The sequence below is a fragment of the Mobula birostris genome, chromosome 9 (genome assembly GCF_030028105.1).
Source record: "Mobula birostris isolate sMobBir1 chromosome 9, sMobBir1.hap1, whole genome shotgun sequence".
Taxonomy (NCBI): Eukaryota; Metazoa; Chordata; class Chondrichthyes; order Myliobatiformes; family Myliobatidae; genus Mobula; species Mobula birostris.
Genome location: NC_092378.1, coordinates 140575451 through 140599822, shown reverse-complemented (window position 1 = coordinate 140599822; position 24372 = coordinate 140575451). Strand labels below are relative to the sequence as shown.

General features: G+C 43.2%; 1 protein-coding gene across 1 annotated transcript in view; it reads right to left on the bottom strand.

Moving 5' to 3' along the window:
• LOC140203135 (cytoplasmic phosphatidylinositol transfer protein 1-like) overlaps positions 1-24372 on the bottom strand; it is a 252355-nt gene that overhangs the window by 116971 nt on the left and 111012 nt on the right. Inside the window, exon 3 of the mRNA XM_072268988.1 lies at positions 7063-7211. Within this exon, the coding sequence (XP_072125089.1) occupies positions 7063-7211 (149 nt within the window). The remainder of the gene's footprint in view (positions 1-7062; positions 7212-24372) is intronic.

The following is a 24372-nucleotide window of genomic DNA, read 5'->3' as shown; positions in this document are numbered from 1 at the left end:
CTTGGCCTGAACCCAGGACACACAACAAATCCTGAGGGGCACATGAGAGACAGGGCTGCCGTTCTGTCACAGCTCAAACTGTTCAGCAGCTTTCTGTGGCCTCTGCACTCTGACCTCTGTGCCTCATGCTGCACTGCTGCCCGACCCGGGTAACCTCACGTCCTGTGATCCTTTGTGCTTCCTGCTGGCTTATCGGTGCATGGAATGCTGCCCTAATTACAGCTTTGCGCAGCAGCACAGGTAAGAGGCGTGAAGAGTCAATCCTATCTGAGTAAGACACACAAAAGTGCTGAAGGAACTCAGCAGGTCAGGCAGCATCTATGGAGAGGAATGAAGAGTCAATGTCAGGACAGGAGATGAAGGTTCTCAGTCCAAAGCACCGATTCGTTATTCCTTTCCACAGATGCTACCTGACCTACTGAATTCCTCCAGCATTTTGTGCCTGTTGCTGTGGATTTCCAACATCTGCAGAATCTCTTGTGTTTTTTGATCCTATCTGAGCCCAAGGAATTAACCTACAATCCACCCAACCCGTATCATCATCAGGTTTGGGTCAATGTACTGGGGAGAGCATTCTGACTGGCTGGTGGGGGTCGGGTTGGGAGGGGCTATTGCACAAAATTGAAATAAGTTGCAGAAACTTGTAAAATTAGTCAGCTCCATCATGGGTACCAGCCTCCATAGTATCCAAGACAACTTTAAGGATCCCCACCACTCAGGACATGTTACCATCGAGAAGGAGGTACAGAGTCCTGAAGGCACACACTCAGCAATTCAGGAACAGCTTCTTCCCCTCTGACATCTGATTTCTGAATGCACGTTGAACCCATGAACACGACTTCACTACTGTTTTATTTCTGTTTTTTAGCACTACTTGTTTGACCTTAACTATTTAATAGACACATATATTCTTAATTAAACTCCCGATTTTTTTCTCTATATTTATTTGTCATGTATTTCATTGTACTGCTACCACTAAGTTACAAATTTCACGAGAGATACCGCCGGTATTAAATCCGATTCTGATTCTGATTACACTGGAATGGGTCTTCCCAGTAGCTCCTCTTATTTAAAGGCAGCCACTCTCATTGCTCAATAATAACGAGGGAAGAAGAGGCAGAATGCCGTGGAGTCTGAACAATTTTTCCATTTGAAAACCACACTTTGATCCTTGACAGAATAAACACTGAGCAATAACATGTTTCTTCAGCAAGGATCAAAGTAGTACTAGCCAGCACCCAGGAATAAACCATTTACTTCCTTCCCAAAACTGAACAGGAGAAGACACTCAATTGTGGAATTAGGGCTGTCATAAAAAATATTGAAAATTAACTGCAAACCTAAGGGAAATTAATAGCAAATTAATTAGTTTTAAAACACTAAAAGTAATAGAGTACAAATATCTTTGAAGAAATAAAAAATCCTTTGATTTGAAATCTTTTGGTTTGCTGGCCTTTATTAATCAGAGCATTGAGTATAGGAGTTGGGATGTAATGTTGGATTTGTATAAGGCATTGGTAAGGCCAAATCTGGAGTACAGTTCTGGTCACCGAATTATAGGAAAGATGTCAATAAAATTGACAGAGTACAGAGGAGGTTTAATAAAATGTTGCCGGGGTTTCATCTCCTAAGTTACAGAGAAAGGTTGAACAAGTTAGGTCTTTATTCTTTGGAGTGTAGAAGGTAGAGGGGGGACTTGATAGAGGTGTTTAAAATTATGAGGGGGATTGATAAAGTTGACGTGGTTAGACTTTTTCCATTGAGAGTGGGGGAGATTCAAACAAGAGGACATGGGTTGAGAGTTAGAGGACAAAAGTTTAGGGGTAACATGAGGGGGAACTTCTTTACTCAGAGAGTGGTGGCTGTGTGGAATGAGCTTCCAGCAGAAGTGGTTGAGGCAGGTTTGATGTTGTCGTTTAAAGTTAAATTGGATAGATATATGGACAGGAAAGGAATGGAGGGTTATGGGCTGAGTGCAGGTCGGTGGGACTAGGATAGGGTAAGAGTTCGGCACAGACTAGAAGGGCCGAGATGGCCTGTTTCTGTGCTGTAATTGTTATATGGTTATACGGTTATTTTAAAACACCTGATGATGTAATTTATATTTTTCACTAGCAATTAAATTAATTCATGGCCTTTATCATTTTCCATGTAGTCTCCAGCAGCTCCGTAACCCTCGGATCGTTGCCTTCCTCCAATATCCAGAATCTTGCCACCGGAATGCATGACAAAATTTGCGGTCTGCCCCCAGCACACCCTCAGATGTGTTGGTGATCAACGCAAATGACAAATACAGTGCCGTGCAAAAGACTATAACTCTATGAAGTCAGAGTTCACTGAAGCAACACCACCCTGGCTTGTGCCAGACTCCTGCAGTGAATTGCTGAGGTATTATTCAGCAATGTCAATGTTCATCTTATAAAACTGGGTTATTTTGCACCATGGTATGTGATTAACGTGTTAGGCAAGGCAATGTGTTAAATTGCATTTGCACTAATTGCCCTTGTTAAGGACAATCATCTGACATTTATTTAATAGCACTGAACTTTCCTAGTACAAACAAAATTTTAAAAAGTTACAAAAGTCTTCAACATTGCCTTCTGCTTCTTTAATTACAAAATGTCAAGTGCTACACATTGAGTACAAATAAAAAGCCAAGAACAAAATGGAAATTATGATATAGAATAAAATCAAAGCTAGACTGCCAATACAGGACCAAGACTCAGAGCAAGACTTGGATGATGTGAAGCAGTGGGAGCCGTCAGCTGGATCCACATCAGAGCCTGCGAAGTTATGTCACTAATCCCAAATGATTTCTCTGCACTGCAAGATTAAAGAACTTGTCTTCCATAGCTTCCTGACGTCACTGGCACTTAATGTTTAAACCTCTCCCGGGAAGGACATGTTAATGTTTAAAGGGAAGAGGTTCAACTCTCATGAAAAACCATAAAGTAGATCGAAACTCTATCAGGCTGAACTAAAGGCGGTACTGAGTGGTCAGTGAGAACTGAGCCCATTATTTTCCTACCTTGGTGCACACAGGAGCTGATTTTAAACTGCTCTCTCGAATAGGACACCCACCTGAAGGAAGATAGGATCTTTTCATTTTTTAATTTCGTCTGGTGGCCTCAGTAACCGAACTAAAATTGACTCAAGTAAACAAGTGGGAACTAGTAGGAAGTGGGAACTAGTAGCGAGTCTCTGACTGAGGGCCAGAGGGAGCGATGTGAGTCACAGCGAGAAGTTTCACATCCTCATAAGAGACAGAAATAGGCACAGGTCATTCATTGGGAAACTTGGATGATATTTGGAGCGAGACCTTCAGTGGGTCCTCGGTTTCCATTCGCAAATTTGGGGCCAGTACTACTGCAACCATAGCCTCTGTCACCATTCACCAGGGATCTGAGGAGATTTGGGATGTCACCAAAGACTCTTACAAATTTCTACACATGTACAGTAGAGACGGTCCTATAGATGTACAGTAGAGCCTGGTATGGAGGCTCCAGGCTCCAATGTTAAGGATTGCACGATACTGCAGAGGTTTGTAGACTTCACTGGCTCTGTCTTGGGCAAATGCCTCCCACCATCGAGAACGTTTTCAACAGGTAATACCTCAACAAGGTGGCATCTATCACAAAGGACTCACACTATCCGGGACATGCCCTCTTCTTGTTATTACCATCAGAGAAAGGGTACAAGAGCCTGAAGACCTAAACTCAATGATTCCTCTCCACCATTAGGTTTTTGAATGATCCATGAACCCATGAGTATTGCCACTTAATTCCATTTTTTGTACTATTTATTTACTTGTAATTTATCGTAATTCTATGTCTTTGTAGTGTACTCCTGTTGCAAAGCACCACATTTCACATGCTGTAAGACAGTGATAATAAACAGGAAATTAATCCTGATTCTGACAGGAAATCAGGAATAAAACTCGGGGTCTAATAAAGTGACCACTGAATGTACGTTCGTGGTCTTCAGCTGCTGTAGCCCGTCCACTTTAAGGTTCGATGTGTTTGTGCATTCAGGGATGTTCCTCTGCCACCACCGTGGTAACACATAGTTAATTGAGTTATTGTCACCTTCCTGTCAGCTTGAATCAGTCTGGCCATTCTCCTCTGACCTCTCTCATTAACAAAACATTTTCACCCTCAGAACTGCCGCTCACTGGATGTTTTTCCCCCCGCGCCATTCTCTGTAAACTCTAGAGACTGTTGTGTGTGAGGTAATCAGCAGTTTCTGGGATATTCAAACCACCCTGCCTGGCACCAACAATCATTCCACAGTCAAAGTCACTTAGATCACATTTCTTCCCCATTCTGATGTTTGGTCTGAACAATAACTGAACCATGACCATGTCCACATGCTTTTATGCATTGAGTAGATACTTGCATTAATGAGCAGGTGTATGGGTATACCTAATAAAGTGGCCACTGAGTGTGAATGCCATTAACTAAATAAAAAAATGAAATAGCTGATTACAGGAGTATTTTACTTTTTGTAAAGCATGCTACTGAATCACTTGGAAACACTTATTTATCTGATTGCAAGAATTAACCCTGAGCCCACCATAACTACAATAACACCTCCCTACTTCATACAGGCTATCTGGGTGTTTCCAATAGCTGATACGTTTTACAACAAAGAGTTAGTAGGTTAAGTGGCACAAGTGTGGATGAGTGGTAGGATATGAAGGGAGTTGACGAGATTAAAAATGAGATTCGCATAGGATTAGTGTGAGCAAGTACTTGATGGTCAGCTACAAGGCACGTTTCCATCTGCAGCACTCCAAGAGTTGAACGCCGCAGATGTGTGTAAGATGCAGTCCACAGAACCCTGCTGTTTGCTTATTTTGCAAAGGTCTTGAAAGGAAAACTGAGCCAGTCTTTCAATCCCCTACGGCACTGGGATTCATGAAGCTGGAGGACGCTGTGGAATTTCAACGAGGAGGCGACAATGCAGTGAGTTCCGCAGACATTGTCCTTAATCGACTGCCTTCCAAAATGAACAAAGTAAAGCAAAGTAAAGTGCTGGAGGAGCTCAGCGGGGCAGGGAGCATCTACGGTGGGGAATAAGCAGTCAACATTTTGGGCCCGGACCGTCCCCCCCAAGCATTTTGTGTGTTGCTCAAGATTTCTAGCATCTGCAGCATCTCATGTGAACCCGTACAATGTGTCAACTTACACTGAATGGCGAAGCCTCCTTTATTCCTTTTTTCCCCCCATTTTGTCATTCATCTCCACCTAACTCAAACTGATTCTACGTTCCCACCGGCATCAGTGCTTGGGATAACTCAGTGGGCAGGTCAGCTCATTCCCCCATGTTAAATCATTAATCTGCATTGTTACTGTTTTACATTGTTTTGCCTCAATGCACTGTGTGATGATCTGATGTGTACAAACAGAACGCAAGACAAGCTTTTCAATGTATCAGTACTGTATCTGGAGATTTGGTTCAGAATGTCACCAAATTTTCTAGCAAATTTCTACAGATGTACCATGGAGAGCATTTTAACTGGTTGCACCACTGTCTGGGATTGGAGGGACCAGTGCACAGGATCAAAACAAAAATCTGCAGTAAAAGTTGCAAACTCAGCCAACTCCATCATGGGCACTAGCCTCCCCTGCATCGAGGACATCTTCAAAAGGTGATCTCTCAAAAAGACTCTATCCACCATTAAGGACCCCACCCAGGACATACCATTTTCTCATTGCTACCATCAGGAAGGATGTACAGGAGCCTAGCACACTTTCAATGTTTCTTGAACAGCTTCTTTCCCTCCGCCATCAGATTTCTGAATGGACCCATAAACAATTTATATATACAGTGGATTTCAAATAACTGGGTTACATTTTGGCCCAATTCATCATCTGCCCCGAAATTTGCTGAAGCTTCATGGAAATAGTTAAGAAGGTATAAAAAAAGACAAACTATCGTAACTTCTACCATCTCCAGTGGGATCCCACCACCAAGCATATCTTTCCCTCCCCCGACTCCCCGTTTTCACGCGGATCGCTCCCAATGTAACTCCCTTGAACACTCGACCCTCCTGGCACTTATCCCTGTAAGCGGAACAAGTGCTACACCCGCTCCTTCAATGCCAATCAGGGTCCCAACCAGTCCTTCCAGGTGAGATGTCACTTCACCTGAGAATCTGCTGGGGTCATCTACTGTATCCTGTGCTCCCAGTGTGGCATCCTGTATATCGATGAGACCTGATGCAGACTGGGAGACCGCTTCGCCGAGCACCTCCACTCTGTCCGTCACAAAAAGCGGGATCTCCTTGCGGACATCCATTTCGATTCTACTTCCCATTCCCACTCTGACATGTCAAACAATAGTCTCCTTTACAGCTGTGATGAGGATACACTCAGCTTGGAGGAGCCACACCTTACATTCCATCTGGGTAGCCTCCAACCTGATGGCACGAATATCAATTTCTCTAACTTCCGGTAACTGCCCCTCTCCCCTTCATGTTCCCCATCCCACTGTCCCTCTCTTACCTTATCTCCCCAGCTGCTTGTCAAGCTCTTCCGGTGCTCCTCTCCCTTCCCTTTCTTCCATGGTCTTCTGATCTCTCCTCTCACATTGCCCATTCTCCAGGGCTTGATCTTTTTCACCCATCAACTTCCCAGCCCTTTACTACCCCTACCCCAACCTGCCACTTCGTACTTCTTCCACCCCTCCCCCTCTTGCTTCTCACTCAGACTTCTCCACTTCCTTCCCAGCCCTGATGAAGGGCCTCGGCCTAAAACCTCGACTGTTTACTCTTTCCCATTAATGCTGCCTGGCCTGCTGGATGAGTTCCTCCAGCACTTTGTGTTTGTTGCTTTGGATTTCCAGAAACTCCAGATTTTCTCTAGTTTGTCAAAATAATATTTAACTGAGTAACAAATTATGTATTTAAATGAAATACAGAACAAATTAAAGCACTACCAATAACATTACAGTATTATAAAACTATGTAATCAGTTCCTAATAGTTATCAACATAGGTTTTTGAGTGGGTTTCCAGTTGCTGAGAAGCCTTTGCCCCATCTGCCAGTTTACAGTGCCTTACCTGGACAAATGCACCCTCTTCTCGGTGAACTGGCCTTTTCCATGAACGGGATCTTCATGGGGTTCATTCTTAACCACTTCCACACCTTCGCCCTTGTCACTCTGTTCATGGCTATGCTTGCTGATGGTGTACAGCTGTCCTATCCTGTACTGTGATCAGAAAAGGAAAACAACAGGATTAGCTTCAAACAATCCGATCCTTTCCCGACTTGGAGGGCTGGAAGCATATTCCTCCCATTCATTGAACACTACAGCACAGTGCAGACCCATAAGCCCATGATGTGGTGCCAAGCTAGGCTCAGTGGCCACTTTATTAGGTACACCTGTACACCTGGTCGTTAATGTAAATATCTAATCCGCCAACTGTGTGGCAGCAACTCCGTGACCACTTAATTAGGGACACCTATACACCTACTCATTTATGCAAATATCTAATCAGCCAACTGTGTGGCAGCAACTCAAATCATAAAAGCATGCAGACATGGTCAAGAGGTTCAGTTGCTATTCAGACCAAATATCAGAATGGGGAAGGAATGTGATCTAAGAGACTTTGACTGTGGAATGATTGTTGGTGCCAGACAGGGTGGCTTGAGTATCTCAGAAGCTGCTGATCTCCTGGGAATTTCATCTACAACAGTCTCTAGAGTTTACAGAGAATCTTGCAAGAGCAAAAATCATCCAGTGAGTGGCAGGTCTGTGGGTGAAAACACCTTGTTAAAGAGGGAGGCCAGAGGAGAATGGCCAAACTGGTTCAAACTGACAGGAAGGTGACAGTAACTCAATTAACCATACATTACAACAGTGGTTTACAGAAGAGCATCTCTGAACACACAACAAATTGCACCTTGAAGTGGATGGGCTACAGCAGCAGAAGATCATGAACATACACTCAGTGGCCACTTTATTAAGTACAGGAGGTAATTAATAAAGTGGCTGAGAGCATATAAACTTACCCCACGATCAATCTAACCACCTAACCTATAACTTACCGATTTCTTTTCATTCATGAGTCTCTTGTGTCGTCATGTAACTGTCCTAACCACTACAAGGCACATACCACTCGCAGTGTGAAAACCCTCCTTTGAATTCCTCCTGTCCCACCTCCTACCAGAACCAACAATGGCAGCAGAGTCCAGTGAAAGGATGTGGTTAAACTTTTAATTACCTGAATTCAAGATGACAAAGTGGTGACTCTTTGCATGCAGCTCTGAAAGGAATCATCAGATGTTCCTGTTTAGATTAGATTATGAGGACACGCAGTCCTTTTTTATTGTCATTCAGTACAGCATGCATTGAGAAATGATACAATCTGTTCCTCCAGAATGATATCACAGAAACACAAGACAAACCAAGACTAAAAAAAACTGACAAAAACCACATAATTATAACATATAGTTACAACAGTGCAAAGCAATACCGCAATTTGATGAAGAACAGACCATGGGCACGGTAAAGAAGTCTCAAAGTCTCTCGAAAGTCCCAACATCTTACGCAGACGGTTGAAGGGAGCAACTCTCCCTGCCATGAGCTTCCAGCGCCGCAAACTTGCCGATGCAGCATCCTGAAAGCACCCGACCACAGTCTGACTCTGAGTCCGTCCGAAAACTTCGAGCCTCTAACCAGCCCTCCGACACCGAGCACCGAGCACCATCTCTGCCGAGCGCTTCGACCCCGGCCCCGGCAATAGGCAATAGGCAAAGCTGAGGATTTGGGGCCTTCCCCTCTGGAGATTCTCGATTGTACAGTAGCAGCAGCAGTGAAGCAGGCATTTCAGAAGTTTCTCCAGATGTTCCTCCATGCTTCTTCACTTCTGTTTCCATCAAATCAGAATTGTGCACGGCCCCATTTAACAAATGCGATATCATTTCAGAGCAGCCGCACGCACTGCGTCGCGCCACCATCTCCTCCTCCCCTCCTCTAGGACTACTACAGCTGATATCCACAGTCACAGCCATGGGTTCTTGAGCAAGCAACATTATTTTTTAAGGGAAAGCAGGCAACAATTTTCTAAAGGCCAACGCAACAGCAATGGGTCAGATGATTGGCACCACTGTAAAGTTCTGCAATCCTGTTACATCAGGCAATCATCCTGCAAATTTTAAAGAATTTAATGATTGGAAGGATCATTGGCACTTTGGGAGTTCAATGCTAGAGAATGACACAAAAATCTAGATTGCTCCTGATTTTCACAGCGACAGGATACCCCACCGTGTGCTCCTATGAGCAGAGTTCTTCCAAGGCGAAGGTACATTTGTAGCAACTGCAGTAGCCAGTTGGCAAAAAGCAAATTCAAAGTTCAAAGTAAATTTATTATTGAAGTATGTATATGTCACCATATACTACCTTGAGATTCGTTGTATTGCATGCATTCACCGAAGAACAAAGAAAGACAACAGGATCAGTGTAAAGCTACACACAAAGACTGACAAACAGCCAACGCAAGTTCCCACAAATTGCTTCAGAGAAAATGCTGCAGTGGATAATTTAATTCAAAGGTCATTAATAGTAACAGCTTCTAGTACCATGGAAAGCTTGTGAATCAGCAAAAAGAAAAACATCTATAACTCTATAATTAAAGGTCAAGAGAGTGTGCGAGAGAAAGAGGGAGAGATAGATAGTGATAGATAGAGCGAGACAAAGAGAGGGAGGCAAGAAAGAAAGAGAGGTGGAGAGGCAAGAGACAAAAGAGAGAAAGGTGAGAGAGAGAGAAAAAGAAATGATGGAATAAGAGGCAACAAAAGAGCAAATAAACCTGGATTTATGTTGATTCCTTCACAAATTCAGGACATGTGAAATGTACTGCAGACAATGAAGTGTTCTTGTTGATCCATGGCTGTTTAAAGTGCTCAAAGGTTTTGAAGCACAAGTGACCAATGGACACAAATACAATCACTTGGGAATAGGGGAATCCTTGGGTAAAAAAGGATGAACTAAGTAAAGTACCTCAATAGTGGAATTGGATGGCTTGGGTTGCTTCATCTTCTGGGAGATATATTTGGCCTCAAAGTAAATGTCATCACTTTATTCCCCCAACCCTTCCTGTGGTTCCCACTCCAGACACTTGAGCAAATATACAGTACGTCCAGGGTAACCCTCGAGCACAGGAGGAGCGCTGAGCTTCCAGCAGTGATTGATCACTTATGATTTGTGTCAGATGAGACAAAGGTTCTACCATTCTTTTGCATAGTCTTTATTACAGAGAGATTATGAATGAAGAGCATAATGAAGCATGAAGAATGAGGAGGGGATCTCATTAAAAGCTACTGAATACTGAAAGGCCTGGATAGAGTGGAAATGCTTCTATTAATAGGAGAGTCTAGGATCCAAGGGCATAGCCTCAGAATAAAGCGATGTTGTTTTATAATCGATCTGGGGAGGATTTTCTTCGGCCAGAGGGTGGCAAATCTGTGGAGTTCATTGACACAGGGGAGTTGTGGAGGTTAAGCCACTGGGTATATTTAAGGCAGAGATCAATAGGTTCTTGATCGGTAAGAGTGTTAGTGGTTAGGGGAGAAAGGTGTTGAAGAAAAAAATATCAGCCATGATTAAATGATCGTTTATCAGGAGCGCTGTATACGCAGGGCCTTTAGTATTATTAAGGATCCCATCCATCCATCCAGCCAGCATCTTCTTTGACTTTCTACCATCAGGCAGAAGACTACAATCGATAAAACAAAAACAGTCAGGGTAAGAAACAGCTTCTTCCCCTAGCCTATTAGGCTTCTGAACTCCCGGCCGCATCGTATTCGAAGTGCCAGTGGTTTATCTGTTCCATACCTTACGAAATTTAATATTAGTGCACTTTAGTTTGTTATTTATGTGTGATTCATCTGTAGATTTCATCCTTACCTTCATAAACTATTGTGTATTATGTGTACTACTATGCTTTACACCCTGGTTCCGAGAAACTTTGTCTTATACATTATATGGTTATATATGTTAGATACATGTATATAGTTAAGTGACAATAATCTTGACTTGACTTGACTTGAAATGGTGGAGGAAACTCAATGGGCCAAATAGCCTCATTTTGTTCCTATATTTCATGATTTTATGGTCTTAAATACCACAACTTCATAAAGCTGGATAGCAAACCCAGGAGATCATTGAAAAGGATGATAACCTAATCATTATCACCTTGTGGGAGTTTACTAGGTGCAAATTAGTTGCCACAGTAACCGTGACAACCCTTCGGAGAGAATGTAGAATACACTGGGTTGTGAAAGGCAAGTCTTTGCAGCAGGTAGTTACCCTTTCGATAGAATTTAACACAGAAATTGGAAATGCTCCTTCTCTCTCCATGTTGTGCTCAGTCTTTGTGAGTCTTGGGGAGCAGCCTGTACTTTCAGCAGTGTGCTTCAAACCAGAGCTCTGAGCAGTATTCTGTAATTCCACCCCATCAATATTCCACACACACCATCCATCTTCACAACCAGGGTCTAATTTCCCTTGCCCTGCCGCGTGATGGTTAACAGATGAGCTCTCTCCTCATTGGGCTCCTAAAATAGCTCGAGCCAGGCAGCCACGTCATGTTGATGTCAAAGAGCTGGCTAAAAATAGCTACCTGCTTTGTTGCAGCTAATGATTTGGTTGCAAATGAGAAAATTGCTCAACCTGCACTGCTGTTCAAGCAAATTCTTCAGGGAAAAAGTGCGCAGATCGCCAATAAATCTTTCTATGTGAGGGAAGAAAGGATCAATTTCTTCACCATTTGCTTAGCTGTCACGTTTGAAAGGGCAGCAGCATGTCACAGACAGCGCAACGGCAGTTTATAGGTTTTCCAAATTGCCAGGCATACAAATAGTGATTGTACAGCGAACCTTAAAATCGTAGAACACCACACTAGGTTCTTCACTGTAATATAATGACACAATAACCTCGCGCCCCAAGCTCAACGAGAGACTGGTACCTCTGCGGTAAATTCTGCTCTATAGCTGGTAGAGCCACGGTCTCACAGCGCCAGAGACCTGGACTCAATCCTGATGTCCGGTGCTTTCTGTGTGGAGTTTGCACGTTCTCCCTGCGACCGTACAGGTTTCTCCCGGTTTCATCCCACGTCCCAAAGACATGCAAGTTGGCTACTGTAAATTGCACTTAGTGTGTGGGTGAGGGGTAAAACCGGGACTGGAGTTATGGAGAATAAAACCCTGGTATTAATGTGGGATTAGGGTAAATAGGCATTCGATGGCACAAACTTAGTAGGCCGAAGGGTCTGTTACCATTCTGTGTATTTCCACAACTCTGATCTGCCAAGCTTTGAATAATTTTGCCAAAGGATGTAAGGATACAAGGAACAGAAACAAGTGTAAATCATAAGGTCACTCACTCTCAAGCCCAATATACGAAGGTGGGGCACCAATGGCAAAAGAGTGGGGACAGGGTTTTTGGAAGCAGGAGATTTGGCAGTAAGAGCACGGGGTTGCACACAGCCAACAGCTAGATGCTGTTTTCTAACTACCTTCAAGTTCCCAGATTGTCCTCAATGTACTAATGTTTTTAAAATCACCTGTATGGGCACCATGCAAAACAATGTTGGGAGTTATGGTCAGGAAAGCACACCAGTGCCTCTGTTCCCTCAGAAGGCTAAGCAAATTCGACATGTCCTCGTGGATCTGCACCTGTTTTTATAGATGCACTATTCTATCTGAGTAATCCACAGCTTGGTATAGCAACTGCATTAGGGACATTTAAGAGACTCTCGGATGAATAAAATGGAGGGTTAACTGGGAACGAAGCATTAGATTGATCTTGGAGCAAGTTAAAAGATAGGCACAATATCGTGGGCCGAAGGGACTGTACTGTACTGTAATGTTCATACCTAGCAATTTGAAGGTCGTTGCAAAACAGCTTCTTGCAGTTGGCTGTGTGCAACCCTGTGCTCTTACCACCAGGTCTCCTATAATGTTGTATTATTTAAACAATTCTTCGCTCCAATTCAAATTAAGAAAGTGTCCAAAGATCCTTTTTAAAATTAATAAAATTACTTTTAAGGTTAGTTTTATTTTTCACATGTAGAACCAAAGTTTGGAACATACAGTGAAGTGTGTCGTTGTGGGTCAAGGAAAAGGCAGAGTCCGAGGACTCTGCTGGGTGGGGGCAGCTAGCAAGTGTCACCGCACTTCTAGCTCCAACATAGCGTGCCTATAATTTACTCACCGTAGTTCATGCAGTACTTTGCAAAAAGTCTAAGGCACATTCTGTGTATATAGTTAGGGTGCCGAAGACCTTTGCACAGTATTCCAGTATTGCTTTGTATAAAGAAAGAAAGAAAGAAAGAAAGAAAGAAAGAAAACAAATTTCATGACATATGTGAGTGATGATAAACCTGATTCTGATATGGGTCTCCATTGTCGACTGAGAGTGGGAAGGGGGCAAGGAGAGGGGAATCATGGTTGGGAAAAGGAGAAGGGAGAGGGGAGGAAGCGGGAAGCACCAGAGAGACATTCTGTAATGATCAATAAACCGATTGTTTGGAATCAAATGAGCTTGCCTGGTGACTCAGGGCTGGGTGCTTTGGCACTCTTCTTCTCTGCCACCTGTCCCATGCCCCTCTCGCGGCGTTCCACCTCGCCTTTTCCGGCGTCCTTTGCTCCTGCCAGGTTTTCAAATTCGCTCTCTGCTTCACATTGACGAATACAGTACCGTGCAAAAGTCTTGGGCACCATACCTAAATACATGTGCCTAACACATCTCAACAGAACTGTATGTTTTTTGAATATGGAGGAAACCAGAACACCCTGAGAAAACCTATGTGGTCACGGGGAAAACATGCAAACTCCTTACAGACAGCAGCAGGAATTGAACCTTGATCTTAATCACTGGCGCCGAATGCTTGCTTTTAAATAGCAAGCATTCAAGGAGCTTATTATTAAACTATACCTTACATGTTTCAACATGTGATTGTCATATATGTGCATTCAAACTGCTAAATATTCTCCACAGAATAAATTTCCATCCTTAAATTAATACATTTTGCGTAGAAAAACAAACGATATTCTAAAAGTCACAGTTTTATTTTCATATGGTTCCAATAATCTCTGTTTATTCTTCTGAAATGCATCAGTGGGAAGCACTCACACTTCCATGTTGAAAGGCTATGAGTTCAAATCCCATTCTAGGGTCCTGAGTGAGGCCCGATACTGAAGGAGGAGGTGCACTGGAGGATGGGCTGCCTATTTCACCCCTTAGCTGAATTTATTAGATCAGTGGTCCCCAACCTCCGGGCTGCGAAACGTGCAGTGGTGCAGCGGTAGCCGGGACGTACCCAGCACATCTTTAAGAAAAAAGCCAAAATAAACAAGCTAATTAATCAGGTGCCGCCCGGCACGTAGATGTCGGCCCAGATCAGAGGCGATTGCCGATTGCGTCTATGGTGGAAAATAAAACAGTTGATGTTTCAGGGGAATTCCCCTCCATAGATTCTTCCTGATCTGCTGCGTTCCTCCAGCATCTTTTGTGGGTCGCCCAGGTATTGCTTGTGCTGGAGTTCGCGTGTTTTTCCTCTGACTGTGTGGATTTCCTCCAGGGGCTCTGGTTTCCTCCTACTTTGGAAGCAGCTTGGGCAGCCTGCTATCACTCCCAAAATGTGCAGTCAAGTGTACTGATGTCAGCAGAGTGGGTTTCTATAGTGGATAAAACAACCTCCTGCCAGATTGAGTTATTACCTTGACTCAGATGGTTCACTGACAATCACAGCGTGGAGCTGCCTGATCCAATTTACATGGAATCAGACAGAAGTATGAATAATGTGAGTGGTTAAGTTGTTAGCATGTGCCTGACACTGTGAATAGTGGATGGAAGTGTCCAGCCAAACTTTACATTGCAGTAGTGCAGTGGTTAGCATAATACTTTACAGCACCAGTGATCGCAATGGGGGCGACATGGTAGTGTAGTGGTTAGCACAATGCTCTACAGTACCAGCGACTGGGGTTCAATTCCCACCGTTATCTGTAAGGAGTTTGTACATTCTCCTTGCAAATGTGTGGGTTTCCTCCAGATGCTCTGGTTTCCTCCCACAGACCTAACAGTTGGTAGGTTAATTGGTCATTGTAAATTGTCCTCTGATGAGGCTAGGGTTAAATAAGTCGGTTGCTGGGCGGCGTGACTTGAAGGGCCAGAATGGCCTGTTCTGTGCTGTATCTGAATAAATAAATGAATAAAAGATTGTGGGAATCTAACAGTGGTGCCAAAAGTATGGCGATACTTGCTCTCATAGTGGAGCTAATCTTACGCACGTATGTACGACCACACTCAAACAGTTACTTGTACATTGTGTTTTATAGTAATACACAGTACATATAATCTAAATGTAAAATATATCATTGATTCTTATTTATTTTATTTTTTATTTAGTGCTACAGCATGGGAATAGGCACTTTTCCGGTCGTTCAACCTGCACTGACGCCAGCAACTTGCAATTTAGCCTTAGCCTAATCAGGACAATTTACTATGACCACAAAACCTACTCACCGGTACGTCTTTGGACTGTGGGAGGAAACCAGGTCACCGGGAGGAAATCCACACATTCCACGGGGAGGACGTACAAATTCCTTACAGAGGAGGTCAGGACTGAACTCTGAACTCCGTCACACTGAGCCGTAATAGCGTCGCGCTATCTGCTACACTACCGCGGTGCCTAATGCTGCATTGCATCCAGAGCAACAACTATTTCATTCTCCTTTACATTCACATATTGAAGAATGACAATAGACAGTTTCGAATCTTGAGAAGGGCGCGTTAAGAGTTTAGGGAATGTCTCATAATCCTGTAATATGGCCTTATGCCAGTGGTCCCCAACCTTTTTAGCACCGCGGACTGGTTAGATATTGACAATATTCTTGTCGACCGCTGCGACGGGGGTGGGGGGAGGGGTTGGTGTTCAAGTAGGGTTGCCAACTTTCTCACTCCCAAATAAGGGACAAAAGTAGCAGTCAAGTACGGGACACTCGTGTTTAGCCCAAGAAAGACATGCGCGGGAACCTGTGTGCGCATGTGTGACATGCGAATGCTTGTATGTACCGATTTTTTTTCTACAAATCCGTTTTGGCTTAATCTTCCCAATTCTGTTAAGTGAAACTACACTGTACATACATTATTTCTACTTTATTTAGGCAGTGTATTTATCATATCATTCCTGCTTTTACTATATGTTAGTGTTATTTTAGGTTTTATGTGTTATTTGGTATGATTTGGTAGGTTATTTCAAGTTCAACAGTGCGTGACAGGGAATGAGGAGAGGTGCAGCTGACTCATATCGTTTCATATCGCCAAATCATATCATTTCCTCGTGGCCTGGTAGCACATGCTTTGCGGCCCAGTACCAGTCCGCAGCCCGGTGGTTGGGGACCGCTGCCTTAGGTGACCTCACACCCACAGGGCTGCACAATACCCTTGCATTCAGCTCATTTCAATTTCTTGGTCTTTCTCCTTTTGCTATTCAGCAATGAAGAATTCTAGTAAAACATAATTTAACAGATGACCGGTCATTGCTTTTATTGCTATGGATATCATAATACTACCTTATTTACACAACAATGACTTCCTTTGGAAGTTTTTAATTATTATGTAGGGTGCTTAGCGATTCTCCTGAGAGGCATAACGAGATGAACACAACAGAACAGAATAAACATTGTGGCAATGTTATAATCATTAGTCAAGTTTGATGACCACGCAGCAACAAGGAAACAGGATTAATTTTAGGCACTTTGAACAGAGATGAGAGGATTTCTTAAGCCAGAGGGTGGTGAATCTGGAATTCACTGCCACAAACAGCTGCGGAGGCCAAGTCTTTGGCCATATTTGAAATGGAGGTTGATAGGTTCTTGATTAGTAATGGTGTCAAAAGTTATGGTGAGAAGGCAAGGGAATGAGGTTGAGAGGGATAACAAATCGGCCATGATGGGATGGCAGAGCAGACTCGATGGGCAGAATGGCCTAATTTGCTCCTATGGCTTATGATGTTATGGTTTTAATTTTAGTGCAACTATTGTCCAATCACTGCATTTTTTTAAAAAAGAGAAATTACCCTGTTTTTATTGGGAGAAGATAATGTGGCTTCTGTTTCTACTGGTTTCTGGGTAAGTCGACTATGCTAGCTGGACAAGCTACTGCTAGTTGCGAATTTTATACCTTGTGGGTCCATTACCCTAAGGAAAGCCGGCACTTATATAACCCCACGCACACTTGCAAATGATTTGAGCAAAACATCTCCTTCCCATTGGCCCCAATCCAGGAGATGCATCTTATTGCCAATATTGGACAAGCTTATGCTAGTTGCTAAGCTTGGAATGACCTTCCTTCAACCTCCCTTGATCTAACGTATGCATAATTACACTGCAGCTTTATAAAACTCTGGTTAGTTCACATTTGGAATATGAATGTACAGAAACAAGCAATACAGTTAGTGTGACACTGTACAGTGTCAGCTGTACGATTGGGGTTCAATTCTTGCCGCAGTCTGCAAGGAGATTTTATGTTCTTCCTGTGAATGCATGGGAGCTCTAGTTTCCTCTCGTATAAAGGTGTACAAATTAAGATTAGTAAATTGTGGGCATGTTATGTTGGCCCTGGAAACACGGTGATACATGCAAGCCATCCTCAATGCAAACAATGCATTTCACTGTATGTACATGTGACAAGCCAATCCCCTGCATTAAAAAAGTTCCCTCAGGTTCCTGTGCCTTCTGTTGTGAGATCGTTACATATTACAATTCAAGGTCTGATGAAGGAAGGCATGAGAGCCAAATTGTGCACAGGAAGATTGCACACAAGAGATTAACAGCCAAGTCAATGGTAATCAGTCAGGTGTGTTGGACACAGAGAACTCTCGCACCAGGAGGTCTTTCACCACCTAGCAACAATCAGCAGGAAGAGCAGCGATACAATCCTTGAATTCAAGGGTCTATATTTAGCACTCCTAACCACCACTACCTTCCCTGAAAAATGATTGCTAACAAAAAGATGACGTCAAGATTGTGAGGCATAATTATTGAATGGTATGTGATTCGAATTTATTTTTTATAAAGTAATATCTAACAATCTCATGACAGATGATACAAGGTTCTGAAGGAATTTTAATGAAATATTTCTGACAGCGAGTCTTGATTTTGGCTCACGGCCCCGAAATGTCCACCATTCATTCTTGTCTATAGATGCTGCCTGACCTGCTGATCTCCTCCAGTTCTTTGTGTGTGTCCCTCAAGACTTCCAACACCTGTGGAACCTCTTGTGTTAATGAGCTATTTCTTCTGCTTCAGGGCATGTAGAAGTTCAGAGCACAATACCAAGGTAGGAACCAACCAGTTCATTCTGAGATAGAAGGAATTTCTTCACTCTGCCCAGAGATCTATATTATCAAGTACATCCAAAACTGAGTTCACTTTTGGACTCCAGATGAATAAGGGCAAGAAAATGAAAATAAAGTCAAGATCACAATCTTGATAATCCTACTGAATGATGTTGCAGATTCAAGGGGTCTTTTGGTTTACTCTTGCTTCTATTTCTCAAGTTCCTATGTTTTTTTCTGAAGAAGAAGTGTAGGTTTAATGTATGTTCCAACAAGGTTCTCAAATTTCTTTGCGTTTGTCTTTGTATGATCCAGAATCTTATATTGGCAGTCTCTTTAAGAAAACAATCATTTTGAGCCAGGCAAGGCTTTGTAAAGATGCATTTCCAAGCACTACATAATAAATTCTAATTCCCCTCTTCGGAAGCAAAGTTATTTCAGCAATATTTTTATTCACTAAGGATTAAACTAAACAAAAAAGGCAATCTGCTACTTGGAGCACTTCGGACATTATACCTCGCCTCCTCTGAGAATGGTCAATAAACTAATATTAGCTTGCACTTCTCTGCTGATTCAGGGAAAGGCATCAATGTACACACCTCCCAAGAAACACTGATCAATTATTAAAATCAATAGAAAAAATTCAGTGGCAATTCATCAAAGGTGGCCTTTTCAACTTGATGTGCAGTCAGAAAGGTGTGAAATGACTTTTAATTTTCCTCCACCTGATGAATCCAGATGAAAGCATAGAAATAGGACATAGTTTTTTGTCCAACTGTTACTTACTTACTATGCACAGGAGGAGACCATTTGGCCCACAGGGCCTACACAGAGAAATTATGTTTCCTCTCCTTTTTTCTCATTGACTTCAGAAGGGAGGATGGTACATATGCTCCTGTCTAACTCAACGCTGTTGAGATTAAGACAGTTGAGAACTTCAAGTTCCTAGATGTGACTATTACCAAAAGACTCTCTTGATAAAACCACGTTGACATCATGGCCAAGAAAACTCACCAATGCCTCTATTTAAAGTGGAAGTTGATAGGTTCTTGATTAGTAAGGGGATTAAAAGTTATGGAGAGAAAGCAAGGAGAATGAAGTTGAAAGGATAATAAGTCAGCCATGATGGAATGACTGAGCAGATGTGATAGGTTGAAAGGCCCAATTCTGCTGCTTCATAAGTGAGCTTGCTATTATTCCTCTCTGTGCCTTGTGGCGCATCAGGTGGCAATTTCGTCGCTCCTTTAGCATTTTTGTCTGTTTTGTTACGAGGCCGAGCTGCTAGCTCAACTATCAACCTAGCACATGGCTGGAAGGCGTGCAAGAAGCCAGCGGATTCGAAACCAGGACCACTCGCCCAGAAGTCTGGTGCGGATGCCACTACTCCACCAGCCGGATACATGCGACTGAGCTGAGTGAATCCACCGCAAATCCTTTCAGCCTCTCAATGACCGTCAGTGCTGCTCAAGTGACCACCTGCCCCATGGCTTATTCATTATCAATCTGTACAGACTATGTCTCATACCCACAAACAGTCTGCCTCACTATCACATATTCACCACAGACGGAATGAGAATTGGTGTATTATTGTCACACGTACTGAGACACAGTAAAAAACTTGTCCTGCATACAGGTCAAAATGGATTGAGATAGAACAATAAGAAATGCAGAATAAAGTGTAACAGCTGCAGAGAAAGTGCACTGTAGGTAAACAATAAGGTGAAAGAACATAAGATAGATTGAGAGGTGAAGAATCGAACTTATCATACTTGGGAACTATCTAACAGCCTCATTACAGCAAGGTAGAAGCTGACCTTGAGCATGGTGGGATATGCTTTCAGCTTTTTGTGTCTTCGACTTGATTGAAGAGGGTATGTTCAGGGTGGGGTCTTTCATTACAGTGAATGGTTTACCAATGCATTGAGGAGTGTGAACAGAGTCTACAGAGGGGAGGCTAGATTTCATGATGTGCTGAGCAGTCTCTACACCTCTCAAAGTTCAAAGTACATTTATTATCAAAGAATATATACTATATGAGATTCATCTTCTTGCAAGCAACAACAAAACAGAGAAACACAATGGAACCCTTTAAAAACCCTACCCAACATAGACTGTCAAACACCCTATGTGCAAAAAAGTATGAACAGATCGTGCAAACGCTTTAAAAACTACATACAGAACATGAACTGCAGAGACCCCGAAGGTGAGTTCACAGCCAAGAAGCCGGTCCAGCATTGTAGTCACTCAGGAGCTCGATGACTGCAGGGCACAGCCGTGGAGCCAGATCAGTGCTAAGGCAAGTGCTGATTGTTGCAGGCCATAGCTGCAGAGTCAATTCAGCACTGAGGTAAGCAAACTGCACTGAGTAGTGAACTGAACAACCGTTCAGCCTTTGCCCACAGCCATGACGCCTTGATCTTTTTAATCTGGCCCGGTGCTTAAATCAACCAAACATTGGTTCGTTTTTTGCCCTCAGGCCTGGGCTCTGCCGCCTTGATCTGGCCCCAAGTCTGCTCCAACAATGGCCAAACATAGGTTAATCTTTCACCCGAGCCTACACCCAGCTACTTCGATCCACTCCCACAGTTTCTTGTGGGCAAATACAGTACACTTAACATACCAAGCCATGATGCATTCAGAGAGGGTGCTTTCTGTGGCTTATCAATAAAAATTAGTAAGGATCAACAGGAACAACCTGAATTTCAAAAGCCTTCTGAGGAAGTAGAGATGTTGGTGAGCTTTCTTAGTTGTGATGTCCACACGGATAGTCCAGGACAAGCTATTGGTGATGTTCACTCCAAGGAACTTGAAGCTCTCAACCTCAAGTCACCTTCCTCTTCCTGAAGTCAATGGCCAACTGTTTTACAAGACTCAGACCAACTTTCAGTTATTCAACTATGATCAACTTCTAAGTAAGGCTGACACATGACACATGAGACTGAGGTCCTTTAACATCTGCCGGACGATGCTGAGGATGTTCTACGAGTCTGTGGTGGCCAGTGCTATCATGTTTGCTGTTGTGTGCTGGGGCAGCAGGCTGAGGGTAGCAGACACCAACAGAATCAACAAACTTATTCATAAGGCCAGTGATGTTGTGGGGATGGAACTGGACTCTCTCACGGTGGTGTCTGAAAAGAGGATGCTGTCTAAGTTGCATGCCATCTTGGTCAATGTCTCCCATCCACTACATAATGTACTGGGTGGGTACAGGAGTACATTCAGCCAGAGACTCATTCCACAGAGATGCAGCACAGAGCGTCATAGGATGTCACTCCTGCCTGTGGCCATCAAACTTCACAACTCCTCCCTTGGAGGGTCAGACACCCTGAGCCAATAGGCTGGTCCTGGACTTATTTCATAACTTACTGGCATAATTTACATATTACTATTTAACTATTTATGGCTCTATTACTATTTATTACTTATGGTGCAACTGTAACGAAAACCAATTTCCCCTGGGATCAATAAAGTATGACTATGACTATGACTATTGCCTTCTCTTTTGCAAGCCACCACAGCACTCTCTCAGTTTTAGACTTTAGTGCTCAAAGTTCTTGAAACATAGTGGCAAAATTCCCTCTATTTTTTTTAAACACTGAATAGACCAACCATTGCTCTAAACAGGAATTTTTTTCCCCCACAGCCTGAAAACTGTGTGACAGTTTAAATGTTACACAGCAACAAAGGTTATGTGCGTGGAAGCATTTCAGTTACTGTGTGGCCATTCACCCACACAGCGTGGAGAGAACAGAATCAGAAGCAATGTTAATATCACAGGTAAATGTCTTGAAATCTATTGCTATGTGGCAGCAGTATCTTGCAATCTATAATAAAAAACTGTAAATATATACATATAAATTAAACAAGTAGTACAAAAAGAAAAAAAAGTAGTAAGAGAGTGTTCATGGGTTCAATGTCCATTCAGAAATCAGATGGCAAAGGGCAGGAAGCTGTGTCTGAATCACTGAGTGTGTGCCTTCAGGCTTCTCTACCTCCTCCCTGATGGTAGCAATGAGAAGAGGGCAAGCACTGGGTGATGGAGGTCTTTAATGATGGATGCCGCCTTTTTGAGGCATTGTTCCTTGAAAACGTCCTGGATGATGTAGCTGACTAAGTTCACAACCTTCTGCAGCTTTTTTGATACCATGCAGTGCCCTTCCCCACCATACCAGATGGTGACGTAGCCAGTCAAAATGCTTTCCATGCTACATCTGTAGAAATTTGCCGGTGTTTTGGTGACAAATCAAATCTCCTCAAACTCCTAATGAAATATATCCGCTGTCGTGCCTTCTTCATAACTGCATCGCTAAGTTGGGCCCAGAGATATCAACACCCAGGAATAGTGCAAGGCTTACTGGGAAGGTAAGGAGGCATGGGATCCGAGGTGACATTGCTTTGTGGATCCAGAACTGGCTTGCCCACAGAAGGCAAAGAGTGGTTGTAGACGGGTCATATTCTGCATGGAGGTCGGTCACCAGTGGTGTGCCTCAGGGATCTGATCTGGGACCCCTACTCTTAGTGATTTTTATAAATGACCTGGATGAGGAAGTGAAGGAATGGGTTAGTAAATATGCTGATCACACAAAGGTTGGGGGTGTCGTGGATAGTGTGGAGGGCTGTCAGAGGTTACAATGGGAGATTGATAGGATGCAAAACTGGGCTGAGAAGTGGCAGATGGAGTTTAACCCAGATAAGTGTGAGGTGGTTCATTCTGGTAGGTCAAGTATGATGGCAGAATATAGCATTAATGGTAAGACTCTTGGCAGTCTGGAGGATCAGAGGGATCTTGGGGTTCGAGTCCATAGGACACTCAAAGCTGCTGTGCAGGTTGACTCTGAGGTTAACCTTTGCGTTGGCGTTGGCGTTCATAAATCGTGGGGTTGAGTTGAAGAGCCGAGAGGTAATATTGTAGCTATATAGGACCCTGGTTAGACCCCACTTGGAATACTGTGCTCCATTCTGGTCGCCTCACTACAGGAAGGATGTGGAAACCATAGACATGATGCAGAGGAGATTTACAAGGATGTTGCCTGGATTGGGGAGCATGCCTTATGAGAATAGGTTGAGTGAACTCGGCCTTTTCTCCTTGTTGCGACAGAGGATGAGAAGTGACCTGATAGAGGTCTTCAAGATAAAGAGAGGCATTAATCGTGTAGATAGTCAGAGGCTTTTCCCCAGGGCTGAATGGCTAGCATGAGAGAGCACAGTTTTAAGGTGCTTGGATGTAGGTACAGAGGAGATATCAGGGGTAAGTTTTTTTTTACGCAGAGTGCTGAGTGCATGGATTGGGCTGCCTGCAGTGGTGGTGGAGGCGGAAACGATAAGGTCTTTTAAGAGACTCCTGGATGGCTACATGGAGCTTAGAAACATAGAGGGTTATGGGTAAAGCCTAGGTAGTTCTAAAGTAAGGACATGTTCGGCACAACTTTGTGGGCCGAAGAGCCTGTATTGTGCTGTAGGTTTACTATGTTTCTATGTTTCTAGTGCATATTGGAGACAGAAGAGACTCTGGTTGACAAACGTTCTGCTCCTGGGCCACAATGATCCACCTGGATACACTAGGCTCAACTGTCCCAAAACAAAAATGAATTCTTTCTCTTAAATCCAACCAGAGCTCTTTTAGGGAAGAGTGGAATCAATAAGTCAATAAGGTAACTAAGACAGTATCATCAAGCCATCCCATTGGTGACTTGAAGCACCCTGTTGTCGCAATAAGAAGGAAAACTGCTCAAAAAGCAATAAAAAGCCACAGGTCTCCCTGGAGTCATCATAAAGACACTGAAATTGTTTCTCAAATACAGTAAATAACAATCTGAAAATATTTTACCCTCTGTGTCAGATTTTTTTTCCCAGCATAAATACATTTATCAAAGAATAAAACATAAATTAATGTGATTATGCTGTTCAAAACCTTCAATTAAGATTACTGTCGAATGAAAGATGGGTACAGTGCATGAATTTCCACAACAGCCTATCTACGTTCACATTTTTATTTCCACTGTGGTCTGCTTACATCATCACTGATAA